The sequence below is a fragment of the Penicillium nucicola genome (assembly GCF_028828085.1).
Source record: "Penicillium nucicola strain IBT 29836 chromosome Unknown utg000001l, whole genome shotgun sequence".
Lineage (NCBI taxonomy): Eukaryota > Fungi > Ascomycota > Eurotiomycetes > Eurotiales > Aspergillaceae > Penicillium > Penicillium nucicola.
In genome coordinates, this window is record NW_026643125.1 from 2598937 (window position 1) to 2614750 (window position 15814).

The following is a 15814-nucleotide window of genomic DNA, read 5'->3' on the forward strand; positions in this document are numbered from 1 at the left end:
CCGTAGCCACCTATATACCGTTCGGTGGAGTCCCTCTATTAACCTATACTAGTCCTAATGGTAGATAAGTATATAATGTTTTCGGAGGAGCTCCCTACTAGATATTTACTAAGAAGGGGAATGAAGGACTTTTCTACTATAACTTTTTATACAGATATATACAGCTTCGACTGAAATTTAGAATTTATTAAAAAGAATGAGCCCGATAAAATAGGTAGCTTATAAAACTATAATATTCTTTACTATTATAATAGAGAATATACTAAAGGTCGATACCTAGAAATAGAGCGGGGTTTATTATTCAGCTACTAACCTTAAACACCCTAACTATATAGGGTATATATAATTCCCTAAAATAGGAGCTAGCGTAGTCTCTATTAGTTAGTTCAGTAGGGAAATATGATAGTAATATTTAAAGTCTATAGCTAGGTTCCTAAGGCTCCTGGCTAACTAAGTTAGGAAGTAGTCGTAGTCACTGAACGCTAAAGAAATGTTATTAGCGCTCTTGTTTTTTTTATGCCTAATAAATATAATATTTTGCAGTTCTAAGTCGATTATAAAGGTCTTAATCGGACTCGAGGGACTAATCTTAAAGCTCCCTAAGAAGCTATGTATTATAGCACTTCATTCCCTTCTAGAGCTAGTTACCCTATATACTTTTGTCCGTGCTAAAATAGTGGTCTATACCCTCGTGAGTAGTAACCTTTCGTATAATGAATCTATTACTTTGAATATTAGCAATTTCGAATGCACTTTTCTAGTACTTATAACTTTTCTAAAGTAATTATTTAAGAAACATTATTGGTTTTTAATAATATTTATTTATAAACCTATATTTTTATTATCAATACTATTTTGCTAATTTAATATAAGAAAAATGTATTAAGATAATAGAGTCGCTGGTATTCAAGATATATTAAATATGAATAGCAGGAATATAGTATCTGACTACTTTCTAGTCGAATAAGCTTTCCTACGCCAGCCTAAATTCTTAGTAAAACTACCTCTAACTAGGTTATTTAGGAGCCTTAGGAACCTGATTATAGGCGTTAAGTACTATCTATCCTTCTTATAGTTTAATAGGGACGGATATAGTTCCTATATAAGTAGATAATATATAGCTAGTAGTTCAACAGCGAATCCTACACTGATCATTAGAAATAGCGTTTAGTTTACTTATTACTATAATACATTTATTATTATTATATAACCTACTATTAGGCTTTATCATAAGACTACGCTAGTCTCGCGGTTTAGATCCGTGTTTATATTTATTGAATATACGGTTCGAATTAGCCTTTATAGGGTAAGACTCAAGTAGGGTCTATTTCAATTTTTATAGGCTTCGACTAATTAGTTATTAAAGATAAGAGAAAATCTTAGGCAAGACATCTTATTTTATTTATCTTCTTTGTTAAATTCTTCTTCGGGAATTTATTTTGAAGTACTCTCCTAAATATACCTATTGATATATTGAGGTATAAGATGGGCCCTCTCCCCTTTCTTATATTCTTCCCTCAATTATACCTCTCTCTCTCTCTCGCTATATTCTTCTTTTATATCTCGAGGCTCTTACGGAATTATCTCTAGTAACTAACTCTGCTCTAACCACTACTCCACGATTCAGTCTACCTATTTATAATATATACCTAATATTATTATATACGTTTTATCAGTATTCTATCTCGCTTACCTATCTAAACCTTAGAGAATAGCCAAGTCTTAAAATAATTCCATTAGTAGGCTTAAATCGTAATTAAGTAGTAGTATAGAATAGTTCTTTAAGCTCTAATCCATTAATAGTATAGGGGACTAGTATATAGATCGAGTAGTTTAAAAAGTGAGTCAATACAGTAGGCATAGTACTAATGCGTTATCTAATAAATAAAGCTAGTAGTAGACTTACTATAGAATACATTACTGGTTTAGAAAAGGATTAAAGGGTATATAATAATAATATACTATTCTAAAAAGTAAACTAAACGCTAAGACCTGGGACTAGCGTGGGATCTACTATTTGAACACTAGCCTTATATGATATCATTACATAAGGTTTATATAGTTTGCTTGAATAGGAACTAGTCTAGTCTCTATTAAATTATTGACTAGAGATAGGTAGTAGTAATGCTTAACGTCAATAGTCAGGTTTCTGAGTCTCCTAAATAGCTAGGATATAGAGCAAAATATAGCGTATATAATTATAATACATATATATCGTAAGGAATAGCTTCAACCTTGATTCCTGTAATTAGCATATAGCTATAATTAAACTATTATTATATTATATAACTAATATATCGGAAATAGGTTAGTCAGTCCCTATGACTTTTAATAGGTCCTAGTTAGCCGAACTCGTATATCTATTTCTAAGGCACACAACTCCCCTAGTTAGGAGGTAGTCGTAACAACTGTAACTAATTAGAGTCATATTTTTTGAAAGTTATTGTAGCTATTGTATTAGTATATTTATTCTATAGATAAAGCTCTGACTATATACATTAATCTAGTCATAATTGGATAATTAAATATAATTTACAAACTATATTTCAAGTAGTATTTTGAATATCATACATATATCTTAGGATCGCTTCCTCCTAACTATAGGTGGTGTTAGTTGGCTTTATAACCGGAGATGTCAAGCCGGATAGCTAGTACATCTCACTAGTTAATAGAGAATAACCTAGCTCCTATGAATTAGCTATATCGTATAAGGATAGCAGTTAAACAGTAGCCCTACGCTAATTCTAAAAATTATAGCCAAAACTATTAAAGAAGAAGAGGTAAATTCCTGCCTAATTACGTGATAAATAATATAGTTAGATATACAAGTATTAATTAATATAAAATCACAATTCCCGTTGAGATATAAGGCTAGCACTATTAAGTAGAGTTGATTTTTAGTCGAATAGTTAGACGTCCTCTTAAAATAATTTCTAGATCCACTCTAGGAATAATTAGTACTTTGGAGGGAGAGGCTCTAGTAGCCTTTACGCATATTGGAACATTAAAGGAACTACGCGATAAGCTAGCGGAATCCTAGAGAAAAGCTATTAAAGGATAAGTGAGAGGGTGTAACTCAAAATATTAATTCATATGATAGAATGAATACCAGTTTATTATATTATATATAAAAGCCTTTTCAAGTTAAAAAATTCACTGAAATTACTAGTAAGACAAATTAGACCTTTTATAATTCTAGAGGAATTTATATCGTAGACGTATTGCCTCTAATTTAATACGAAATACTATTGAATCCATCATATCTTCCAAAGTTCCTCTTCTATATCTTGAATGAAAAGTAATTAAGGAGTAATAAATTATTTTTACTGGAGGTAGAATAGACTAAACATAAAAATAATAATCTTGAAGGATTTCTCTACTACTTAGTAAAATAGAAAATTTAGCTACTAGAATATAACTACAAGGTTATTTTGGAAGTTGCGATATCTCAAGGGAAATAATAATAGCGTATGATATATAAATAAACAATATATAGGAGAATATACCATGTGACTTAAGTCTAAGGATTCACTATTATATAGTAAACTCCCTTTATACTAGAAAACTATACCTTTAAGCTAATCCTTCTCCGATTCCCAACAAATAAGTACTAATATTAGTAGCTATTTTAGCCTATTTATAGTATGGGCTATATCTATTCACTATAATCTTTAATAGTTTATACCTAATAAATTATCTACTAAGCGGACTTAGCTACGGGGGTTAATATAAAACAATTTGATAGGGAAAAAAATTATTCTATTCTATTTAGAATATTATAGAATAAGAATATAGAGGTATAGTCTATTAATATTTTGTACCTATAAAAAGATCTTTTAAGATTCGGCAACTATAGCTAGGTCTTAATATCTATAAGACTAGGCTACTAATTTTAAAATGTATCATCTTTATCTAGTGTACAATTCGAATTATATTAACTTAGAATTATTCCATCTTAAATATGAAATTTCGAATAATACTTCACAAGGATACTTAATTAATTGTCTTTACTATCTGTTAGGTAGAGACGAGTCTACAAGTACTTCGAAAAATATTTACTACAATCTATTATCTCATAATGATATGTCAAGTAGCGCTTCTAGATATAAAGCATTCTTAAAAAGAGGATATTAAAACTATTTCACTAAAAAGCAACGCTACCTAACGTATTAGGCTTTTTTATATCTTAATATTAGGATCTACGAAATATGTTAGAATTAGTTATAAATTGGTGTACAAATTAAAGGAATTTGGCTCCTAAAGTAGTCTTATCTATAGTCGATATAGCGTCGAAACTATAATATAAATTAATTTAGTATATGAGCGAAAATAAATCCCCTGTAATTAAAATATCTTATTTTATTAAAAGTTTAAATTTCTAGAAGTCTTTGGCTATAGTAAGAAATAAATAATAAAATGTAGTAAATATATATAAAAATATTGAAGGAGTCTTTTGTATATTACCGAGACGCCTATAAATCCAAGAAGTATCGGAATATTAATAATACTTTTTTATTATTACGACGACCTATAATAGGAGTATTATGCAAGAAGAAAAGTACGTACATAGATAGCTTAGTTAAAGAAGAGGAAGAAGTATAATATTAGTATACTCTCATCTATATTATAATGGGAGGATTAATTATAATATATAGACTTTATTACACCTATGGCTTAGGAATATCCTGCTCTTAGGCCTGCCTTCAAGGGACCTGATTGATACGAAAGTATATATTACAGATATTTAAGAAATATCTTAAGCTATAGTCTAGTTAGGAAGTCGAATCAAATCAATTAGTACCGAATAGGATATACCGTTCAAGTTAATCCTATCTTAATATACTCGAGGTTCTATTGCCCCTCTATATCTCTGGAATAGCCTTTCAGTAAGATATCGCGAGGCTTTATATAGCGAAGGAGATGCGGGAGTAATTTAAGCCCTATGGTGTATACTTTAAGAATTAGCCCCTAAAAATACCTACTTTAAACTAGATCAAGCCTATCTAGAGATAGTCAATAGTCGGACTTGGGCAATATCAAGTGGCTGTTACTACAACCCACTAGGAGAGCCTAGTGGGTTGGTTGTACACCAAGCCAAAAGATTACCATGACTGCCGTCAGGCAGTCATGCTCTCCCGCCACATCCAGCAGCGCACTCCGTCACACGTGGCCTCGGTCACCGTATACCATTCAGTGGGGTCTCCTATCAAACTATGCTGGTTCTGACAGTGGCTATGTAGGAGGTATTAGATTATGTAGTATAGATGTGCCAATTTTGAGTATGGAGACGTTTAGGGGCTATAAAGATAGTTTATGAACATAATAAAAATAAGTGCTTAGCGAGAAATGGGGTTAGCCCTACTTAACAGTCTGGTAGTTGTAGTTATAAAGGTATAGACTAAATGATGGCCGTGATGTATGGAAGGCAAGTGGTTATATATATTCTGATAATAGACCCCCAAAAAGTGGGATGGGTAATGATAGGCGATAAGTTAAGGTATAACTATAACGTTATAATCCAAGCAACATGTACAACTTTTAGATCAAAAGTGGTTTCATACGTGCAACGAGAAATGTAACTTTGATAATACGTAAAGAGCTCACATTATTGATTCTTGAGATTCTTTCACCGAGACTATTTCAGAAATCAAAGAACTGTCAAGCAGAGCATTTTCTGCAGCTTCATCACCCGCAGCTGCTTTACTCAAGCCTTGGCCAGAGCTTAGATGTCTTTTCTCCCATCCCCACCCAGTGAGGTATAACCCGATAAAGAAGGTTTGGGTGCCACCTTTCAGTTGGACGGACGGGCGTTCTTCAAGATATTCGAGCTTGATATTTCTGCCCATGATCTTCTTAGCGAGAGCCTCCTTGGAGCGCAACCCGCCTTTCTGGCGCCCCAGATTTTGTAGGAATGGCATCCATAAATCGGTCAGCCAATGCTCAGCTACTTGATACCCGTTTACCGGATCTGATAAAATGACTGCAGCAACGTAAGCCTCGAATACGTCCCCTTTGGTTTTTGTCCATCTCTTTGACGAGTTATTGTAATTTAAAGGCACAGCAACCTTGCGGTCGAAGCCAAAAGTTTCCGCAAACTTTGAGAGGGTCTCATTTTTGACAAGAATCTCCCGAATCTGTGATATTCGACCAGATGGTAAATCTGGAAATCTTTCCCAAACAATCTTTGTTGCAATCAGCTCAATATAGGCATCACCAAGAATCTCAAGCCGGTCATAAGTCGTGTTATTTTTATTGCTGAGGGCTGGATGAGTAAACACAGCGGTCCGCAGCTTCTCATCCATGATTGAAGGTAGCACAGACGTGAACGCTTCGTTGAGTCCGGATACATCGTGATCAGAGTTGTGACGCTTTGGAGTCTGCCGAGTCCCAGTAGAACATGCACTGAGCGGTGGATTTTGAGCCCGAAGCAATTTTTCGTCTAGGGTTGAAAGTGCTTTCATAACTTCCGAGTCAGCACCTGTGAGGTCGCAGTTGTCCAAGGTGTCGCGAACAAGCTGCTGTAAGGCAAGGAGACGTGCATCAGTGCTAGTCTTCAAAGCTACACTGCCGTCATTGGTGATAGGTAGGCTGGTCGCAGATGACTGTGCTGCACAATGTACCTTTAATATGTCAGTCATACACCAAGCCTCCGAGATGTCCTAATTGTAACGATATGATAATCACCTTTGGTCTTTTTGGTGGTTTCTGAACAGCCTCAGCGTCAGACATAGAATTTGGCCGCTTCAGATAGGTCTTTGGATCTTCTGGCATTTTCTAGTCTCGTGTCTCATTGTCCTGAGGCATGTTAGGAGAAATGGTTGCGAGTCAGTGAAAAGGTAGATGTTGTTGGTTCAGTGATCACATGACCGTGACAAAGTTCAGCCGACATCTCCGCGCATATCAGACAAGATCCCTTAAGCAGCTGTTTGACAAACAGCCTCATTCTCCAACTGTCGCATGTGATTCATCGCAGGAGGAAATATGGCACAAAGTCGGATTCTAGATTTGGTCAAAGTTCGTATACCCTCTCCAGGCTTTTGTCCTAGTGTTCATTATATTGACTGTACTCTCCCCAGACCCAATGCCGCATATTCTCCCTCAATTTCAACCCACAACGACTTCGACTGGGAAACAAGGTTTTGAGACAGCGCCTGCGAGGCCCTGCACTCGCAGCATGGTACCCAAAGAAGACTGTGTCCTTCCGTGATCTACAAAATACCTACAAACCTCTTGGATTGACGACATTTGACGAGGCGGAAGAGGACCGAGAAGAAGCCATTCAGGTGTAAGAACTTTATTTAGCCTGTTGTTGAAAAGCTCACTAATATCTCTCAACTTCTAGTGCCAAGTTGCGTGGCAAGGGCCGACCGAAGAAGAAACGCACAGCCGCAGGTACTGTTTTGCTTCACTTGCTCCATACGCATGGAAAACTAAAGTCTAACACATCATAGAATCTCGATCCGCCAAGAAGAAGAAATAATCTATTTGCCCACTGAGATGGCTTGCCTGTATCCAGAGCCCACTTGAACATCAGCGCATAACATTCTCATTGCCGTAATGAGATTGGATTTTCACTTGCCCATTTGAAAAGGTTCCCATACACAGTCTTGTATAAATCCTTCTGTTCTGATATATTGTTCCAAAGCATGGTTTATGCGGATGTATCAGTTATCCTTCTGTCTTTCATTCTTATTGTACACTAGATAATCCATGTTTCATGTCACTGCACTCCTTACCAATGATGGCAAATTCGACCTACATGTCTTGTTAGAATTGAGTAAACCCTAGACTAACACTCTTTATCGCGAGTCTTGAATATTGGACGCCCAGGTCTGACCTCCGGCAGAATAAAGGCGGTAAACGAAGACAGCTTCTGATCACGTGTATACCGATGACCGTCGCCCTCTGCATATTTTGATTTGATATCTTGCCCTACCAAACCAACGTTTTTGAGCATTAGAGCCTGTCATCTGACGTACCTTATCCTGTTGGTCTGATGCAACTGGTTTGACAACTGTCAGTCTCTATTGCACTCATCGCTGGTTGAGCGACTGTCAGCTCCCAAGCAACCATGAAACCAAGCAAGAACCAGCTAAGAAGGGCAAAGAAAAAGGCTCAAAAGGCCGAGGTGAGATCAAACCCACCGACGAAGTATCTCACAGAGAAGACCGAAACTAATTACCATGCAAAGGCTGCCACCTTGCCTGTTCAAAATGAGACCCCCATAGAGCCGCCCGCCCCTCTTCCTACTGCCCAAGATACAACAATTGACGACTTTGATCTGGCATCCGAGCCCAGTGATCCACTATGGGAAATGTACAAAGATGTTGCCGGCAAGTTCGACGAAGTGGCACCGGAAAATTTGACTTCGAAGGATTCTGAAAAACCCGAGGTCTATTTTGATGATGGCGATGAAATCCCCGACGAAGAGCAGGAAAATGAGCCTAAGCTGTCAAAAAAGAAACGAAAAGAATTGAACAAACTCTCGGTTGCAGAATTGAAGGCAATGGTCCGGAAGCCAGAAATTGTTGAATGGACAGACACATCCGCCCCCGACCCTCGACTTCTCATTCACATTAAAGCCCATCGCAACGTGGTTCCTGTTCCTTCGCATTGGTCTCTCAAACGAGAATATCTCTCGTCCAAGAGAGGAGTCGAGAAGGCACCATTCGCGTTGCCTAAATTCATACAGGAGACAGGAATCTCTGAAATGCGCGACGCCGCCTTGGACAAGCAGGAACAGTCCTCCTTGAAACAAAAGCAGAGAGAACGAGTCCAACCGAAAATGGGAAAACTCGACATTGATTACCAAAAGCTCTACGAGGCGTTCTTCCGTTTCCAGACTAAGCCCGAGTTGACTCGCTATGGCGAGATATATTACGAAGGCAAAGAATACGAAACTAACCTTAAGCATCTTCGCCCCGGTGAGATTAGTGATGAGCTCAGAGATGCTTTGAACATGGCGCCAGGGGCTCCTCCTCCTTGGCTTGTGAATCAGCAACGATATGGCCCCCCACCTTCTTACCCTGCATTGAAACTTCCTGGTCTCAATGCGCCACCCCCGCCAGGTGCGACGTGGGGTTACCATCCAGGAGGCTATGGAAAGCCTCCCGTTGATGAACATAATCGCCCACTCTATGGAGGCGATATCTTCGGCGTTCTGCACCCTCAACAACACGCCCAGCAAGGAGAACCGATTGAGAAAGACCTTTGGGGCGAGCTTCAAGAATCAGAGGAGTCGGAGCCAGAGAGCGAAGAAGACGAAGAAGACGAGGACGACGAAGAGCCTGATGAAGATGGGATGGAAACAGATGCTCATTCCCCCAGCGGTTTGGAGACTCCCAGTGGCATCGATTCAACGGTACCATCCGAGTTTGTTGGAACTGAAAGTGTCTCTGGGGAATTTGATGTCCGCAAACATCACCGTGGAACTGAGACAGAAGAATCTGTGCACCCTAGAAGTGCATACCAAGTAATCCCAGAGAGACAAACGAATGTGCAAGGCTTTTTCGGCGGCGACAGAGCATACGACCTCGCCGGGTCCTCGGGAAAACCTCCCGTTCTCGGGGCAGATGACTCAAATCGGAAACGCAAAAAGCCCGGCGATGTTGAGGTTTCTGTTGACTTGGATGCAATTCAGTCCAATGATGGCATCAGCAAGGAAAGTCTCCACGACATGTACGAGACCGAGAGACAACAACAAAATCAACCAAGCTGGGGGTTCAAGGAGGACTTGAGTGATATGATCGCCCAGGAGAGCCGTAAAAGGCTGCGAAAGGAAGAGGAGAGACGGACAAAGCACTGAGTGCTTTCCAATGTTGAATTCTGAATTTATACTAGGCGCTTATTTCGTGACGGGCATTCGGGGATTGGCTACGCTGGTGTACTTTAGGTTGTAAAGGTCTCTGGCCTGTAATGTACGGTAGTTTATTTTATTTCTCTTGACCAAAAACATGACAAGCACCTAATTGCCATGTGCAAAGCCTCTCCAAGTTTGGAAGCCAGATGTGGTTTTAGTCACATGCATTCCCCCAAGCTTTGCGTTTCCCGAAAAGGTTTAGCCCACGAACAGTCTTGAGATCTTCCAGACCTTCAACTCCTTGCGCTTTGAACAATCACACCGCAAATCTCGCACTCTGTTCTTAGCTACTCCTATACACAACAAGGAAATAACCAGATCTTCCTTTTCAACTGAGCTGCATCGCTCTGGCTAGAATGGAGTGGGGTCGTAGAAGGTTTGTAGCCGCACCCTGAACGGTTCAAGGAGAATTATTGACTGATATTATTACTTTAGATTTGACGACCGAAGAGGAGGAGAAAGCTATCGTCCGGCTGATAGAACAGGCCGCTCACCCTCTCGGGGTTACGATGTTCGTCACAGGCGCTCGCCGCCCCGAACCCGATCTCCACCTCGACAGCGAGCAGACACCTGGGTGCCTTCGTCTACCAGGGGATATGGACGCCCACGAAGTCGGTCTCCACCGAATTACCGCCGCCGCTCACGAACTCCCCTAGGAAGGGGATTTGGGCCAAACAACTACGAAAGAAGACGATCCCCACCAAGAAGATTCTCACCCAGAAGAGAAGAAAGGATCAGATCACCCCCGCCAATCTGGCGTTCAAAATCGCCTTTCAATGATGGAAGATCTCGCGATTCATCTCGTGGCCGCAATAGCCCGAGATGGCCGCGCGACACAACACCGGGTACCCAGGGATTCCGGCCCTCCAGGAGAGAAGGCCCACCAGCTCCGAACATTGACAAACCCACCAGAGCTTCTTCACCAACAATGCCATCGGAAGTTTTGCCGTCGCAAAGTCCACTACATGGTTCCCGTCGAGATCATGCGCTCGATGGAACTAGCCAGGATCGGATTTTACCGTCACGACCTGCTTCGCCTGCACAAACCATCCCTCCAAAATCCGAGACTATATCTCAACGCTCATCCCCACCTTTAGAAAAGGCTGGCTTCGCGCCACGGGGGTCTTGTAGTCACTCACCGGTCTCCTTGGACCCACAGCGTTCGTCGAAACCATCGGGCCGATCTCCACTCCAGGATCAGATCCCTGATACGGTCTCATTGAATACCCCGAAGCGGTCGGAACCCGGAGAGCGCTTGTCTTCAAATGATCAGCCCGCAAGCTTCAATGCAGAGAAGACACAAGACCAGCATCAAATGAGCGGATCTAGAGTTAACAACATTCCAACCCAGCCCAAAAACCATAGCGCAAGCCCACATCATCTCCCACCATCAGGGCCATATCAAGGACCGAGGCCACCATCTAATCCACGCGGGGTACTGTCGGCACCGACTCGTCCTCGCCGTGGACTAAGCTCGCGTGAATCTTGGATGGGATCTCCCCCGGTACGCCGCGGCCCCGTTCCTGCTTCACACGGTCCTCCAGCAGGACCACGTGCCTCCTTCTCCTCCCCGGTTACAGGGGGAAGTTATCGCCATGCTAACCCACGACAATCCATTTCTGCATCTGGAGCTCAACCGACTCCCCCCGTGGGGGCAACCATCTTGCTGGACTATGTGCTATCGTGCCAGATGGGAGATGTCTTCCATCTCTTCTGGAACCTGCTGTGGAGAAACGGCTGTCTCAGCTTGATATCGACAAAGAAAAACTGCTGGAACAAATGGCGGAAACACAACGTTCTAAGCGAGCCGAGCTTCGAGACTGGGATCGACTTGACCGCGAAAGCTCCATCTGCGCTCTCAAAAGCGAGCTAGCAGAGGGCAATCTCCAGCGAATGGCCGACGAGAGCATCGGCGGTGGAATCTTATTCTAAGACACTCAATGTACATTATGACCAATGGATGGAAGCGACTGTTTACCCTGTTTACTCTAGACTAATTTATGAACTGTATGATTTTCATTTTGGATCCTATTATATAGTTCGAATGGTTGTAGATCAAAAAGGGCCAAGGCAGGTAACCGATAATCATAGATAACGGAAATACATCTGAAACAGGTACTTTTCCCCACTCGGTGACGGCTAAGGGGTACTTCTCCAGAATGTACCGTACGGATACAGGTCGCGTACCTGATCTGCAGTACTGTAATTACAACTGTACCTTCCCCTTCCGTTTTTTGCATTCGTGTCAACTTGTCAACAACTCCATGCTCTCCTTCTCATCTCCTGTTCTACTTTGCCTTTGAAACTCATCCTCACTATGAATATCTTCAGGCTATTAGGTATGACATGCCCTCTCAGGTCAATGCCATCTGCTAACAATCCGCAGGCGATTTCTCCCATCTGGCTTCGATCTTCATGCTTCTGCAGAAGATGAAGACATCGAGCGTACGCTTCTCCAGCGGTTGACCTGGGATTTGCAGCTAATTGGAATCGCAGAGTTGCTCGGGGTTGTCCTTCAAATCACAGGTGCTCTACCTCTTGGTCTTTGTTACTCGCTATCTAGGTCAGTTTCCACGTCATCGTCACAAAAGCCCTGCAAAAGCCCAGTCGCTAACGCGTGCAACTCTCGCCAGACCTCTTCTGGACACTCACCGATTCTTTGTACCTCACTACCTTCAAGCTCCTGTTCATCGGCTCCTCGGCCTACGTCATCTACCTTATGCTCAACGACTACAAACCTACACATGATCCCAATCTCGATACTTTTAAAGTTCAATACCTCCTTGGAATTAGCGCACTGCTTGCGATCCTCTTCCCACGCGAATATCGTTTCGCCGAGGTTAGTATCGACCTTATGCGCAACTACTGTTTCGCTTGCCAAGCTGGGATAGTCGAATTGACAGCTATACAGATTCTTTGGACCTTTTCAATTTGGTTGGAGTCAGTGGCCATTCTGCCTCAACTCTTTATGCTCCAGCGAACTGGCGAGGCGGATACAATTACCACCCACTATCTGTTTGCCCTGGGAATCTATAGGGCACTTTATATTCCAAACTGGATGTTCCGCTACTTCACCGAAGTCTCATTCCAGCGTTCCTTCCATCCTACGCCGATCATCGCTGGGATCATCCAGACCCTTCTCTATTCGGACTTCTTCTACATTTACTACAATAAGTAAGCCGAGTTGCCAACACATATTCCGCAGAATAATATATGCTAACGTCGGCGGGTTCCTAGGGTTCTGAAGGGCAAGAAGTTCTCACTCCCTGTTTAAACAATCTCATGTCATTCACCGACGACTCCATGAGATCTTGGATTGCTTATATTCAAGACTGACATTTGGCATCAATTTTCTGGGGTCTGCTGTTTATCTGCTTGGATGCAGTGACCGCCGAGTTCTTTCGAATACCAAGTGTGATACCCGCAATCCATGCAATGGCCGCCGTTGTCTGTGGTTTGCTGGATATGAACTAATGTTTTTATGTTGCCAATGTATGCATCGACAATCCGGCAACATAGGGCTGCTAGGATAGACGCGTTGGGATCGATTACATAGACTATAGGATGATCTCATCCACTATGTCTGCAAGCGATAGTCCAAATACGCGGCATTGAATTAATCTTGTAGGCAGCTCTTTGAATGTGATATGGGTCGGGTCATACTTTCAAAATGCAAGGATTTTTATTTATTTTGTATCTTACTACTGGAATTTTCTGTCTCTCCATCCATCAGAGGCATGGAGTGATACAACCACTGTCTGTTCTATCCTGTTCAACTCAATGTCGGCGAGGAGGAGTGGAGCGATCTAGAGGCTCCGAACAAGGTACACTTTTGGGGGATACATAAAGTATATCCCGTACAACTAGAATGTGAGATAAGGTCAAGCAAGGCACTTAGAACTCTCGCGGGGGAGGGGCTCCATGTGTCGGAATGTATCCCGTGGTATAGGTCAAATGCGAAGGAGGAATTGATAGATCAGTGGTGTAAGGGTCCAGCGTGCCGGCCATTGAGTGCGAAATGGTGCCCATGGGCTGGAACGACCGTCCTCCGTTGCCCAGGGTTGAACGGCCCTGCACACTTTGGGTATCAAGCCAACTGTTCTGGCCCTGTAGATGGCTGAAATAGTCAGACTGTGTTCTTTCCATGGGCATTTGGCCAAAAGTGGACTCTCGCCGTGAAACCGAAGGTGACGGGAGTTTGGGGGATCGAGGGACAATTTCCAGTCGCGGGGAACTTCTTCGTGAATTTGGTGGTGTCAATCGTGAACCTCCACGGCGCACTTGACAGGTTGGACAGATCTTGACAAAGCGGGAGATCAGTTCTTTCGGAACCCTAAAAGACAATCAATTGCTGAACGGTCATATATACGCATGAGACGACATGAGTATAGCCTGTCCAAAGCTGCCTACCATGAATAGATTCGCCGGACCTGGGCAGAGGTCTTGTCGCGGCCACCATGCTGGCATTGCTGATGTGCCTTGGTGAGGATTTTGAACAATTTCTCTCGAATCGCAACTGGCTTCCCCTCGTGGCAGATCATCTTTCTGCACTTTTTATCAAGACATTATCGTTAGCATTGGACAGCCAGGCACTTTGAAGTAGCAGAGCTTACATCGGGCGTTCCAGTCCCCATGGCCTGCAACTTGAACATTTTCTTAACCCAGAACCTGACTCACTTAGCATAAGTGCACCAGAAACGAGAGAATGTCATACCTGAATTGCGCCGACTCTACCGCTGTATCCTTTGGATCAATCAAAACGGTCCTAATGTTACGGGCTCTTTTAGCATGAATCAATGCCTTGTCTTGTTTCTTGACAGAAAGATCATTGACATAGCTAAAATGATAAGGTTAGCCTTGATCCACGCATGAAGATGACAGGGGTTTGCTCATCACTAACTTCTGCATCAACTGGTCAAATTCCTTAACATCGGGAAAGCCGTCAAGGGCGGGAATCACAGGCTCTGAGAGCTTGGATATCTCATTGCGAGACTCTTGATGTTCAATCTCTGCCTCGCTGAGCGATGGATCGCGAAGAGGTAGGTATCTTGGCGCCTGAAGATAGCGCGTCTGGGGCATGTATTGTGGGGCATGAATTCTGGGATCCTCCTGGGTTGTCATTGATGGAATGGAATGTTCTGACGAGTACTGTAGATGTTGCAAGCTTGATTGTGGACCGTAAGGTTGCCCAAACTGAGACCCGTAGGGGTTGAACGAATGTTGAGGGAAGGGATATGAGGAACCATGTGTAAGGTCATGATTCTCTTGTTGGCTATATGAGCCCGGCACTGCCATTTGATGATTCACGAGATAGGTATCATTCCCTTCGTTGCGCCTTGCAAAGCTGCTCATGGCTGGTATCTAGCTTCCGTTCAGATATCGATCTTGCAGCATATGATGATCTGTGGAACAAGCCCTGAGTACAATGTGGACAGACACGAAATGACAGAGTATAGTGAGACGAGGCGTGAGGAACAACCACTTCCACACAAGTATGACAATAGGATATCAAAGCGAGGGAAAAGTCACTGTAGGCCCGTCTAGAAATGGGGCAGTGATTGCATTAAAAGGACCCCAAACGGCGTGGGCGTCCTAAGAGCACGAGACACGAGACCATATCGAAAAGGCTGGAAACAACAGAGGGCATCCCTGGAAGACCAGCAACAAATATTCCACAGAGAGAAAAAAAAAAGAGTCGAGGTAAGGTACAGAAGGCCAAAAAAAAAGAAAAGGGTATATTTTCGGTAGGGTGATACGCTCCAGAGCCACGTTGGGTATTCGAGGCATCCTATCGGGACAAAGAGGCGGGGGGGGAAGATGAGGATCTCCCCGATTTGCATAGAATCGATCTTCTGCACGTTTGCCTGGTCACAAACAGATTTGCCCTGCAAGTAGCCGTGCCAATTGGTAAGGAACATGGATGCGTTCTCGCCGGCTTGAGGATGAGGATGTTAC

At 42.4% G+C, this 15814-nt stretch overlaps 6 protein-coding genes across 6 annotated transcripts; 4 read left to right on the top strand and 2 right to left on the bottom strand.

The window, feature by feature from the left end:
- Positions 1–5600: 5600 nt before the first annotated feature.
- N7511_000973 (ribonuclease III) lies at positions 5601–6771 on the bottom strand (the record flags this gene model as incomplete). Its single annotated transcript, XM_057123398.1, has 2 exons — positions 5601–6620; positions 6685–6771. The coding sequence occupies 2 exons, from the start codon at positions 6769–6771 to the stop codon at positions 5601–5603; spliced, it is 1107 nt and encodes a 368-aa protein (XP_056989131.1).
- A 210-nt stretch (positions 6772–6981) lies between these two features.
- N7511_000974 (mitochondrial 37S ribosomal protein mS33) lies at positions 6982–7480 on the top strand (the record flags this gene model as incomplete). The annotated part of the gene is made up of 4 exons (XM_057123399.1): positions 6982–7014; positions 7077–7285; positions 7343–7392; positions 7452–7480. The coding sequence occupies 4 exons, from the start codon at positions 6982–6984 to the stop codon at positions 7478–7480; spliced, it is 321 nt and encodes a 106-aa protein (XP_056989132.1).
- Positions 7481–8071: 591 nt separating this feature from the next.
- Positions 8072–9805, top strand: N7511_000975 (U2 snRNP complex subunit CUS1; the record flags this gene model as incomplete). Its single annotated transcript, XM_057123400.1, has 1 exon — positions 8072–9805. The coding sequence occupies one exon, from the start codon at positions 8072–8074 to the stop codon at positions 9803–9805; it is 1734 nt and encodes a 577-aa protein (XP_056989133.1).
- An 833-nt stretch (positions 9806–10638) lies between these two features.
- On the top strand, positions 10639–10956 carry N7511_000976 (uncharacterized protein; the record flags this gene model as incomplete). The annotated part of the gene is made up of 1 exon (XM_057123401.1): positions 10639–10956. One exon carries the CDS (start codon positions 10639–10641, stop codon positions 10954–10956), a length of 318 nt encoding a protein of 105 aa, XP_056989134.1.
- Positions 10957–12176: 1220 nt separating this feature from the next.
- On the top strand, positions 12177–13133 carry N7511_000977 (uncharacterized protein; the record flags this gene model as incomplete). Its single annotated transcript, XM_057123402.1, has 5 exons — positions 12177–12198; positions 12246–12304; positions 12356–12422; positions 12493–13033; positions 13097–13133. 5 exons carry the CDS (start codon positions 12177–12179, stop codon positions 13131–13133), a joined length of 726 nt encoding a protein of 241 aa, XP_056989135.1.
- A 620-nt stretch (positions 13134–13753) lies between these two features.
- Positions 13754–15211, bottom strand: N7511_000978 (integrase zinc binding domain-containing protein; the record flags this gene model as incomplete). The annotated part of the gene is made up of 5 exons (XM_057123403.1): positions 13754–14192; positions 14270–14409; positions 14473–14527; positions 14574–14696; positions 14760–15211. The coding sequence occupies 5 exons, from the start codon at positions 15209–15211 to the stop codon at positions 13754–13756; spliced, it is 1209 nt and encodes a 402-aa protein (XP_056989136.1).
- Between the last annotated feature and the right edge of the window lie 603 nt (positions 15212–15814).